The 13628-nt window shown below is 37.5% G+C and overlaps 1 protein-coding gene across 2 annotated transcripts in view; it reads right to left on the bottom strand.

The window, feature by feature from the left end:
- Nucleotides 1-13628, bottom strand: part of LOC145671373 (uncharacterized) — a 292592-nt gene that overhangs the window by 88891 nt on the left and 190073 nt on the right. For both annotated transcript variants that reach the window (XM_081740446.1, XM_081740447.1), the window contains exon 2: nucleotides 5813-5897. In XM_081740446.1, coding sequence (XP_081596572.1) covers nucleotides 5813-5897 — 85 coding nt within the window. The remainder of the gene's footprint in view (nucleotides 1-5812; nucleotides 5898-13628) is intronic.

The following is a 13628-nucleotide window of genomic DNA, read 5'->3' as shown; positions in this document are numbered from 1 at the left end:
AAAATACTGTCATTATTTACTTGAGTCTTTCAAATAAATAACAAAAGGTAAGAAACCACTATCAAGCTGTTACAAGGTTCATAAATATTATTGCTGTACTTAATCCTGCAAATACACACTAATTTTTTTGTACACATACACTCTGCGATCTGATGATATAGGTTAATTTGAGCGGTTTTACACAGCATGTCCAAAGTGATTAATAAAACTGAGTGAATAAAGAAAATGTCGTAAAAAGCTGACATACTAAACACAGTACAAAACTTACTATTTTTCTTTTGCTTGTTTTTCATAAGTGAAATGAGATAATGAAATGCAACTTACCAAATCATACATAATGCTATTCGACAACAGAAAATATGAATGTGAAGAATTTTCAGTATTGTCATCCATAGAAATTACAGTGTTTCCAGAATGAGATTTCCCCCAAATCTAAGTTAAGGCAGCGACTAGAGGAACGAACTCAACTGTATTTGATTACGTAAAATGTTGTTTCGGTATCCTGTGAACTCCTTTTTAAATAACGTTATTTAATTTTAATAACTCTATGTTAAAAGTATTTTGTTTATTACAAACTAAATATAACCATTATTTAAAACTTAGTTCACAGGATACCGAAACAACATGATACGTAATTAAATGTAGTTGAGTTCATTCCTCTAGTCGGTGCCTTAACTTAGATTTTGTGAGGCAATTACATTCGGGCAACACTGCAATTTCTCTGGATGGCAACACTGGACATTCTTCAGGTTCATATTTTCTGTTGTAGAATAACATTATCTATGATTGTGGTAAGTTGCGTTTCATCATCTCCTTTCACTTATGAAAAACAATCAAAAGAAATATGATAAATTTTATATTATTTTTAGTATGTCAGGTTCTTAATGTAGGAAGATACTAATTAGGCTGCTTTTGTACAGTCAGTGACAAAAGTTTTTTTTCCGTTTGCCAAAATTTACTTACGGAATAATGGTGGTAGGATAGTAGGACTGGAACATACAGCTGCGGTATGGATGAAACGTATAGAAAATTACCTTCTTTTTAATGAAAAGTGTACTCAAGTTGTTCTTCCATTGTGAAGTTATTTACGAAATAATTTCACCAAACTGAAAGAACTTTTGTCGCTAACTGTACAACAGTCATGTTAAAATCTATGGTAAGTGATCGTGAAGTACATCGTGGTATCATTTGTGCTTGTATTCAAATAAACGCAACTGTACTATGGGAGACATATGCACGCCGTTCGCAAAATTATAGCATACGTGTGAAACGATTTAGCACATACAGAAATTATGAGTAATATTGTTGGAAGCCGAGACTGGGAATAGTGGCGCAATTTGTGGCTCACAGGGGGAGGGGCAATTCCTTCCATTTAAACTTCTCGCTGTTCGAACGGGGATACACTTCAAGACAAAATTTTCTTATTTCATAGAATATGATATTAATATGAATGTATACATGAAATACCGAATAGATTCACCACATAAAAAAATGATCTGCTCCGATTTCAATAAAATATCTACTAAGAAATAACATATAATTCTTAAGGCTTCAAGTTGTTTCAAATACTGTATCACCAGTTTGTCTTGTGAGGCATTGAATGGGCCTTACATAGATACCAAAAGTATCTCCCTAGCTTAATTAGAAGCTGAACTATTGACGTTTAAAGCCTTAATACAGTAGTTGCGTCAATGGGCGTTTAACGATTGAAAAAATATTGATAAAATAACTTTTCTGTAATTATTTCTTTCTGAATATAGCTTCAAAACAAGAAGATTCAATTTCAAATAATGAGGTTCATTTTCTTCGATGTGTGTGGCTTTAATAATTTTTATACTGCATTTTTGGTTCATAATTGTATATACTAGGAGAAATGATATTCTACTCGTTACATGTAACCAACACTACGCGACTGTTAGCTGGGTTTCAGGATTACAAGAGGGTCATGATTCTTTATTTATTATGTGGAACAAATTAAACTGATTCCATTTCAGGCAATCTCCTTCGCGGCTATATGGTTAATGTACGCGTCTTTAGCGTGAGGGACGTCGTGATCAACGACGTTAGTTCATATGATTCCGACTCTACGTTAAGCTGTACGTCCACGCCGCTTAATCACGCTCGATCCTAGCCATAGAAGATAAATACACAGTTCTGATTGGTTGGAGTTATCCGTTTCTCGCCACGTAATAGAGGTATGGCACAAATCAAACGCCAGATGCTGTCGATCCTCGTAGCCGAGCATACTAGCGAGCGGGGTAATAATGAAAATTGCTTTTGGCGTAAGGTCAAACCCGGCCCAAGGAAATTTTTCTTTTTTTTTTAATTTTAAGAACAATTTTATCATTAAAATAAGATGGAAATAATACTCATTTATCCTTGTGCTTTTTCCGCCATTTACCCAGAGATTTTTGATAGCCCTTATAAACAGTGACGTTATGGACAAACAGACGAGTAAGAAGTAGGGGTCTTCCCAAAGTAAGGGGTTGTAGGGGTAGTGGAGAGTTAGGGAGGGGGAGGTACTGGAGGCACCAAGAAGGAGGAAGGTAGGCGTACACTTCCTTGCCTTCTTTGGGATGTAGTTAAATTTACATTGAAGTTATAATGTCATGTGGTAATTAGTCTACTTTGCACACACAACTTTATTCATAAAGAAGAGATTTACTAACATTACGAAACATAGCTGAGCGAGCGTCAGGGAGCGAATGGAGTTAGAACCGTGCAGGGCTCGTTTTATTCAACCTTTGCCCTCATAATAATACCACGTGGCATTACGTCACACTCGGACAGTGCAACGTCGATTAATACGTGTACTGGCGGGCCAACAGATAACTCCAATCAATCAGAAATGTGAATTAGTTCCTATGGCTAGAGTCGAGCGTGAAAATTTTTCGTCCACGCCTCATTAAGCTGTAAGTCCACCTCGTTGCTGAAAAGGGCACAACATTATAATCCATTCATTCATCCGTTTCAGGCGACCCGTTCCTCTGCAATACATCAATATTTGTTTCTATCCTTAAAGAGATTCACGAATCACAAAGACTATGTTACCAAAGTGCATGAAGAAGAAAGGTCAACACATAAAGCAAAACTGTAAACTAGGACGAAATCTCACACTCTCAGTAATGAACACAAATGTTCTAAGGTAACATAATGTGTACCGTGAGCAGTAAATATTTATCTAAAATGACAGAACATGAAAATGACGAATCACCACACTTCACGATAAAACAGAACAACAGTTAAGCATTTAGAAGTCTTTTTAAAGTTGTGTGAAAATACCATTTTGGGGATTGTACTGTTCACCGAGTGTATGTTTTCAGACACTTTTAGTGTTGTTAGTTAAAGCGAAATGTTACATCTCACGGATTGAAACAACGTTTGATTACTGAAATCACAAGGACGTATTACGTATGTTAGATAATATATTTCAGTTATTGTGTAAACCCAATCGTTATTTCAGTGTTAAATGTAGGATTCGAATTGAAGATATAGTATATATTTTATACGGAATATTGACTTAATTATTTACAAACCAGTATTTCAGTGTCGCATTTTATAATTACTAAAGCATATCCGGTGAGAAAGTTTAATTCAGTTGATGTATATAACTAACATTATTAAAGTGTAAAACAGGATTTAGTATTTACAAGATGTATAGTATACACGTATGAGTGTATTCTGTAAGAAAGTACTGTATATTTCAGGTTTATATGCAACCAACATGACAGAGTTGTAAAATGGGTTTCAGACTCACCAGGGGCTATATTTAATACAGTAATAAGCAATTGAATTAGATACAACTACAGATTTGGAGAAATGGCACTCTGCTCGGTCCGGCGAAGGTTATAGAAGGACGTGACATGTTACAGTGACGACATCAGGCCTCCGTACGAGCTATGAGACCAACAACTGGTAACATAATGGGTGAGATACGAGTCCTTACGCGAGCAAATTTTCTAGGCCAGACGCACAGATCATTTTGTCTCTGAAGTCGTGTAGGAACTGGATTTTTCAAGGCCATCGTATTAAGAATATATCTTGAGTACGTGGATTCGGGCAAAACCACCACCGCCAGGATCAACTGTCGTGGTGCCCGACGCGTTGATGATAGGAGTCGTTGTCGGATATCTCGGATGGTAAGAGCGAATGGACGAGCCACAGTGCAACAAATCACTCGTCAATTCAATGTTGGAAAACAACGACGTGTAAGCAGTCATACCATCCAAACCATCTCGCCATGAAATAAAGAGGTATGCGATGCACGATGGTACTTCTATTTAACATCCACAAGGCACAATGGCTGACATCCACAAAAGAATACCGCAACTGAACACTTGATGTATCAAAACAGGTCGCTTGGCAAGATGAGCCGAGATTCAGTTCGTACACGCCGATGGCGTTATGTGTCATCAACTTCATGAGACATTCGATACTTCTTGGCTGCAGCATACAACTGAGGCCTGTAGTGGTGGTATCCTCGTATGGGGACTGTTCATGTGGGATAAAATGGGATCCATGGTACATCTGACAACCTCCATTACCAGGAAACGTTACAGGAACGTGCTGGCTGATCTAGTTCACCTCTTTGCTCGCCTTCAGCACACTGCATATGATCTGTACCTAGAGCAAGACAATATTACTCTAGCCTGTCGCTACCGAATTGCGGCTAAGTGATTTGATGAGCACTCTACGGATGTGAAGATGCTTGTCTGGCCATTAAGGAACACCGATTTCAATCTCATTAAGCATTAAGCATTTCAATCTCTGATATGTTGTCGAGAGGGATGTACTTACTTTGAGCCCGGCTCCAACCATTCTTAGTGAATTATGGGAGGCTGGCAACTCTTATGGGTCAGTATGACTCCCTATCATTTTGGATGTCTTATGGAGTTCATATCATGCTGTATTGCCGCCGTTAGTAAGGCAAGAAAGGGTACTACATGGTACTAGTCAGATGTTTCTAATTCAATTGTTTATGAATGTATATTAAAGCACAGATGAGTATTATTTTGTAACTGCATTTCAAGTATTGGCAAAACGTTCTAAGGAAGCCTGAGTTCATATTCATCCTACCTAGTTAACATGGTCTAGCTGGTTAATTTTCGTATAACTTTCTTTGCTTTATCATAATGGACACATTCCTCGTTCGATTATGAATTAAAATTGGTTCTTAACCTTTTCGATTTTCCTCTTGTAAAAATAACTGTTGTATAGTACATAATCTTTACACTAAATCTCCTTTCGTAGTACATATATACGTGTTAATCTCAAGAATTAATGAAATATAGACACCAATTTTCGATATAATTTTTTGTTTAGTTGTCTATACGAGGTCAATGATAAAAACAAAATTTCACTACACAACAATGCATACTGTGTTACTTAGTCTTCAGCCTGTCCTCTTTGATGCTTGACGTTACGCCACTGAAATTTATTTGAAAAGAGTAGGATCCAGCATCGAATAGGAACGAAGTGGTGTAAGCAAGTATTGGGAACGTGAAATATAGCATAAAAATAATGACTTATAGGAAGTTGGCCTATTATGCAACGTTGATGTTAAGTAGTTCTTGCTGAGTGTGAAAAAAAGATTACTATATATTTTCTTTGAATTTTCAGTTTTCATTCTTATCGTGAAAAATGAAAGAAGTGTATTTCGTGGTAATAGTTTCGTTAGTATATACAATATAGTATATGAAACATGGACAATGAAAAGGATAACAGAAATATAGATAACATAAAAACCTCAAGAATAAAGAATATACGTACAATAGTTGCCGTTTAATGGAAGGTAATATTAATCTTTACTTACCCAAAGATTCAAAATTCCTGAGGAAGTTCTCTCTCCTCGTATCAAAATCTGTTTCTCCGTTCGTTCGCAAATCCTGGGCTTCATCCTGCAAGAAAAAAAAAGTAACAAATGTTATTATCTAGGTATAAACATTGTAAACTAGTGCGCTTTAACACTTTCTCTCCTGGACATATATATGGACTTCCAATTTCCTAACGGCAGTGCATTTTTAAAAAGAAAAAGGTAAACATGAAAAATGCTTGTGAAATAAATCTTTAAACACTCTGTTTCAAAATTAATACAACATTTATTGGTATTGTTTGGTAAAATTGCTACAATATTACCAAGCTAGACCCGGGCTTCGACTGTTTGCATTACTAAGATACCCCGTGTCCTCCTTGTGTTTCGTCCTTTGTATTAAAAAGTTAGCACGATTCCTGCTTGGGATTTGTTCGTTTGCATTAATAAGTTATCCTGATTCCTCCTCGGGCTTCGTCCTTTTACATTAATTATAAAGGTAACCAAGAAAGTTCTGTCACTTTTTCACCGAACATCGATATGTCACCTAAGACGCACCTGGAAGATCAAAAATATTCCCCATCAGCATCGACGGTCTTCTGTCAACGTTCTGGGAGGCCATGGATTCTATCGTGCTAGAACTTGATGGACTCTGAAGCGAAGAAGGTATCAAGTGCATTTTGCACATCTACTACGGATTTGAACTGGCGTCCTCTAAGGTGATAGTCCAAGGAATGGAACAGGTGATAAACGGACGATGCAATGTCCGGGAAGTATGGTGGATGCAATAGTGATTATCATCGAAGGGTAGAATGGTGTCCCGGGTCATCGTAGCAGGCGGTCCACCAAACACACAGAAAAAACCTTCTTTTGATGCAGTGCTGGTTTCGGCTGTTTGGGAACCGGTTCAAGGGATGCTAACCAATGATGACGGTGCCATGGAGCTTCGTACAGGACCCACTTCTCATCACATGTCAACACCCTATCCAGAAATGGCTCCTTCCTCAAACGAGACAGCAAAGAAACATAGGTATCTGCTCGCGTTACCTTCTGGCACGGAGTCAAATCATGTGGGACCCATCGACCCAACTTGTAGTGCTTCCCAAGTTGATGATGGTGCTGTTGAATAGTTTCACCACTCACACTGAATTGTAGTTCCAGTTCCTCACATGTCTGACTACTGTTTTCTTAATTGCTGCCTGAAGATCTTCATTTCTGCCTGAAGATCTTCATTTAGTACGTGTTGGTGTTTCGGCACGTGGTGCGTCTTCGAGTATTTCGTCACCGTCCTTAAACTTGTTAAACAACCGCTGTACTGTCCGTGTAGTCACGACACTCTCACCGAAGGCCTGGCATATCTTCCACTTCGCTGCAGCGTCGTTTGAACTCTACATCATGCACGTCCTTATGACGCTCTGTGGAATTCCCATATCAATCTGTCCGTATGCAAGTTCACGGTGTAACTGAACTGTCACAGCCAGATAGTATGTTGAATATACCTATACCAACAACTGATTTTCGCCTTATCTTCATTTGCATTCAACTCACAGTGTGAGGGTCAATTGAACACTGACCTCCACAAAAAGTAACAGGACTTTCTTGGTTACCTTTATATATTAGAGACTTTACGCGAGGAGCGTTTAATAATATGTTTTGCACATATGATTATAATATTGTTATTAGTTCCAATATGATGATGAAATTTTAGGTGAACATAGTTTGATGCTTTGACTAAAAGACCATGTCCGTCATTGTAGCCTCCATCTGCTGAGACGCATATCGTCCAACGTCCTTTCCATGCTTGGAATGTACTTTGGTAAATATATATATATATATATATATATATATATATATACTAGCAGCGTTCACCCCGCTTCGCTGCGGTCACCCCGGAACGCAATAAACTTTGTTACTTAGATAATTTTTACTTTTTCGCTTTCAAGTGATATGATAAAAACCATAGTAGATTCCAGTAAATGTTAACATTATATCGCCTGTCATTTATGTTAACCCGCCGAGTGACACGGTCATGCGGGTTGCATATAAATACGTTTATTTTTATACCTATGATGAACTAACAAAGGATTTGTACGTTATGGACACTTGAATGGTCAATTATCTCAAGACACTGGTAATTAAAAATTAAAGTGATATGATAAAAACCATCTAGGGTCCAAATCCTAATAACCCCCCAAAAATGAAAGAAATTGGTTCAGCCGTATTAGCGTGATGAGCTAACAAAGGATTTGTGCGTTCTCTTTTATATAATAGATATATATATATATTCAGGTGACTGATTTGTACACCATTGTTTCACATAAAGAAATAAGGGTCTTGTCATTGTCGAATCTTTTTCTCACAGATAGGCCTTTAGATAACCAAACAGAAAGACATCTGAAGAAGCCAAGTCCGGACTATAGGAAGGCTGGAGGACGACTTCTAATCCAATTGTCATGATTGTCTGCTGTGTTATCATGGCTACGTGAGGCTTGGCATTGTCATAATTGAGTTTGATGACTTTACCTTGCACCTCCGGTCTCTTTGTCTAAAGAATACGTCGTACCTTATCCAGTGACAAACAATAATTCTTCTTGTAAAGTGTGGAGCCATGTGCCAAGAAGTCTATGAAAATGACACTGCACTGATCCCAGAAAAAGGAGGCCATACTTTTCTGGCCTCATTTGGAATGTGTGGATTCTTTAAACCGCTGCAACCAAGGTTAGATACTAGCGAGGACCAATGTGTGATCCCCATAAACTGGAACCAACTTCCTATTGACTTGATGTAACTAATTCATCAACGGTTTTGAACAGGAATTCCATTACCGACCGCTGTCAGGTATTGATATATACTTTACTGTCCATTGTGATGTACTTGTGTACAATGAGAAACAACGATTATTGCAATTTTGAAGCCAAATGATCAAAATATGTTCATCTAAAATTTCATCATATTGCAACTAATAGTGCAAATCATATTGAACGCCCTTTGTAAATATTTGTTGTAAGTAATCTTTCTACTTTCACGTAGTAGTGGTAAAGCCACCTGCCACACTTTGAGAAACTTTGCAACGTAAAACTATTTTTAAGTGAATAGGGTGAAACTTTAGAGATTTTGTAGTTCACTTTAATTATGCAGACTAATTTTGTATGGAGCCATTTAACGATTAACAAGCGAGGATGATTTTCTTTGTAACTCCCGAGTGGAGGGCTTCTTTTGTTAGAATAACCTTCTTATTAATTGGAGCACTTTCTTTACAAGAAGCGTTTTTATTTCATAAACTTTCTGAGGTTTTTCAAAGATTATTAATCCTCATTTCTTAATAGTTTATTTTGAGTTGCCTCTACTCTTAGGATATTGTTAAGTCCACTTTACTAAAGCCGTAAGAACACTCCAGTTAATTATCTTTACTAAGTTCTATATGCTTTCTCATTTCCCACAGAACTACACTAAGTCAAGATCTGGTTTTCCGTTGTATTAAGGCTTAAGCTCTGTAACTCTGTAGTTTTTATTTCTTACAAGAAAATACAGAATGCTTTCATAGGGTCACTTCTACATTTTTACCAAAAAAAAAAAAAAGAGAGAGAGAGAGAGAGAGAGAGAAACTAATCATTCTGTATTTACTTAAGAGTAAGAAGCAATTGGTATCTTTGCTTTACTTCTCAGTACGCATCTATGAATAATGGTTTTGGAAATAAAAATGTCACAACGATCTAACCTTCAACTTAATCCCTAGTTATATTGCTTATTACTTACGAGGGCTGTCCCAAAATTAGAGACATTTTGGCCTATAGCGGCAGTAGGCGAAACTAGGGTCGCCATCTAGGTGTCAGAACGTTACCACACACAATACGCATCCGCCTGTGGTAGCGTGAACACTGTGACACTCTTACTGTACTTTCTGTGATGTGTTACAATGTGCGCTGCAATAGTAAATCTCGTCTCTTGTGAGGTGCGTTCTGTGTGATTGGGTTTTTGTTAGCCAATTAAAATCCATTGCCAAAAGTGTGAAGTGTACGAACATGGTATAATGGGTGTAGGTCTACTGAGGCAATGGTGCAGTGACTTTAAAAACGGCCAAGCGTACCCGAGAGCTCTTGCATAATTTTGGATGGAAGGTGTTCGATTATCCAGCATTCAGCCCGGATTTGGCGCAGAGAGACTACTGCCTCTTCCCAGCGATTAAGACATGGCTAGCTACACAGTGCTTTGATACTGACGCCGAATTGCATGCCGGTGTAAGCCAGTGGTTGAAATTGCAGGCGATAGATTTCTACTGCGACGGTAGTGAAAAACTTATGCCACGGTATGATAGGTGCCTTAATTTGCATGGGGATTATATGGAAAAATTGCTTAAGAGGGTACCTTTCAAATGTATATAAAATAATTTGGCTTGTTCATTCTGTTGGTTTTTTAAATTTCAAAACATTTCCTATTTATTGGACAATCCTCGTAAAATATTAACTCGAAAATGAAACACTATTATTGATTGATGATGAAAAAGAACGACATTAATTGAATTTACTATAGTCCAGTAAGCTAAGGGAGACGGTAATGCAAGTAATGATCTCGAAATGATTAATGGAATGAGAATATGGAACAAAACGAGAGGATTCCGGAAAAACCCACGGATACTGTTGTCCAGCATATACATTGCCTGGGATCAACACACGGACCCTTTGCATCATAGATAGGCGATCTACCACTGAGCCACGATGTCTCTATGTAAGGTTGTGGTTTTACGTGTTAAAATTATATTGTAAACTACTTTTTGACTAGTACTATATCGTACCAAACGTTCCTAACGGTATGCACAGAAAACCGTAATGACCAAGGGGGCCCCCCCCCCAAAGTTCATGTGGGAGCCCTTATTGTATTTATGAATATACAATATTTGGCATAATTTGGGTGCAATCTGTCTTAAAATCTTCATATATATGCCTTCTGCATCTGAATGGGCCCCCCAAATTTACAGAGAAATCGGCGCCCTTGGTAATGACTTAAAACGTTTTATGTATTGAATTTATGGGACATTGCTAATAAAATCTGCGAGTTCATAAGAGTAGTGTATTTCTTACTGCCAATTGTATGTGTATATGACCAATTTAGGCTGGTTAAAGTAAATTGAAAATCGCAGCACGCAATTGACTCGTTTGGTTTCCTTTATTGTGTGTGACCATCTTTGTTTTTTATGCGTCCATATCTTCGCCAATAACAAAAGTTTCTTAGTTATTATTAGTATTGAATTTATGCAATTATTTAGGGCAATTTGTTATTAACATCTCTATGTAATGTGTCTTCGCCACTGGTGTACTGGCGCGAATGGACCGGGAAATTATATCCAGTTTTGTTCTTTTCTGAAATATTTGACATTGTATAATTTCGGAATTAAGTACTTTTTAGAATAATTGTTGGAATTGAATTCTGCTTAACCTAACCTACTGAAATATTTCCGGTATTTATAGTGTATTCCATATAACTAAATGTGTTTATAGTATTTTTTGTTTATTTCCCCTAATTCTTGACTATTTTAATTTCATTTGGTGGGAGTAATTCGAGAGTCCCAAAGAAATGTACTCCACATTGGATCCAAATTGAATAATTTTTGGCAAAAGTTACCGAAGAAAAGAAAATTATTTCCTTGTGATATTAAATAACGAAACTTTGAAGTGAAGTGAACTACTTTTTAGCCGCCTATCTGCTTATTTTAACTTTAATCAATTTCAGTAATCGAGATGGCCTAAACAATACAGTGTTCTGTCAAAATCGAACAAGTTTTACATATTTTATGCTGGAAAGTTGTTTTGTATGTATCTTTGCGAATTTAAAATATGAGGCGGATCTTATCCCCTTTTAGCCCCGTATTGTTCACGGATTTTAATCCCAAACAACGGGCTTATTTTGGAAGGGTGAAAGAAGCCTTACGCAGACCTTCATTAAATTAAGATACACTGAGAAAAGACATATGTGGTGTACGTAAAAAGTAGGTTAGGTGCGTAGATCCTGTAGTTTTAGAACTTAACGTACAATCCTATGTAACATCCTGTACAAAACATAACTAAAAACGTATGTTTTATAATATTTTCTGTATGAGTGTTCCATCTATACGTACTTTCCGTATGACAGAAAGAACTGTATATAAGCAGTAAGAATCTCACATACAGATGGACGTATGTAACATATAGCTGGCGTATGTAACATACGTATACGGAAGACTGTTAGATGTCAGACATCCTGTAACGGCATAGTGTAACATCTAAGCGGGAAAAAAGGAAGTATGTATGTACCTAGGTAGTATATCGATAACGTATACTGTGTACAGATTTTCGTAATAAACATAACGTTTCCGTATATACGCTCGTTTCAATGAAAGCATGCAATTCTTTCATTGTATCTGGGGCCGCGGTGGCTCAGTGGTAGAGCGATCACCTCTGGTGCTTGGGGTCCCGGGTCCGATCCCAGCCCCCGCCAAGTGAACTTTGTGGTGGACAAACACCGTGTGCGTGGGTTTTCTCGGGGTTCTCCCGTTTCCTCCCACTTTCTTCATTCCACCATTTCATTCATTACTCATCATCACCGTCTCCTTTACCCTAACCGGCATAACCGTGGGACGTAAAACTCAAAGATTTCATTTTTTTTCTTTCATTGTATCTGTGTCCTCTCAAACTATTCCTGGAGTTGAGGTGATTTTAGTTTAGCGTCCCTTTCAGCAGCGAGGCTATATGAGACGTGGACCTACTGCTTAACGTGGAATCCGAACCACATGAGCTCCCGCCGGGAATCGAACAAACTATTCCTGGAAGAACCGATTCTGACCCTAAGTGTATAAAGAAATGTGTGGTTTTTATTTTGTATCAATAAGTGTTAACTCGAATCTTTTCAGAGGGGAGATATTGTGCACAGTGTGTGTTCTTGTGAGTATGAAATTTACGATGGGTCGGTTTTCTATGAATAATTTAAAAACGGTTGTTTAGGCCTATAACATTACAGGCCTTTCATATTCTTGTTTCACTGTAACTTCTCGAAGTCACCCTTGTCTTTTCTAGTCTGTAATATTAGATGCTAGAGATTCAAAGAATTCTTTGAGCCAAACGAAATAGGATATGACATGAAACGTTTGAAGGCATAGTTGAAGTGTCTCCATTACAGTTGGTGAGAGATTGGTCTTTTTTTTTTTTTTTTTTTGAACTACAGCTTCTCATCGAGGTATGAAGCCGGGAAGCCCAACGGTTTCAACTCTTTGACAAAGACAGTTTGCAGCACAAAATATAATTCATCTTTAGACACTGTGAATCATGGAATACTGTATAATGTATCTTTATGAGATTATAGTGAGGGGTATATTCCCCCTTCCTAAGAAAACGCTATAGCATTTTTTTAATATTTCGAAAAATTATAGAAAATGTTGTTAGGGATATTCATAATTATAAATACAGTACAAATACTGAAGATATTGGGATTTTTATAGGTGTGAGCGGTTCCGGGTTCGATTCCCGTTAAAGACACTCGGTCGAAAAGCATACTAGATTTTTCGGACCAACCATCATGAGTGAGGTTTCTTGAGTTTTCCTCATTTACACAAGGTAAATGCCAGGATGGTAGCTAACATATAGGTCCCAGGCCGATTCCTTCCTTCCCTTTCCTCGTATATTATTGTGGTGGATACATTAATAATTGTCGAGCCAGACACCACATTATGATTGCTGAGAGAAGTCATCCCTCATACTTGACGAGTTAACATGGTCTTAGATGCCGAAAGCCCAGAAATCTAATTCCTAGTCGTAATCTTTGGAGCTTGGACAGTATCAGGATATATCTT

This window comes from Thermobia domestica, chromosome 15 (genome assembly GCF_964235325.1).
Source record: "Thermobia domestica chromosome 15, izTheDome1.hap1.1, whole genome shotgun sequence".
In the NCBI taxonomy this organism is placed as follows: Eukaryota; Metazoa; Arthropoda; class Insecta; order Zygentoma; family Lepismatidae; genus Thermobia; species Thermobia domestica.
The sequence above is the reverse complement of the archived record's forward strand: the minus strand, read 5'-3'. Positions and strand labels throughout refer to the sequence as shown.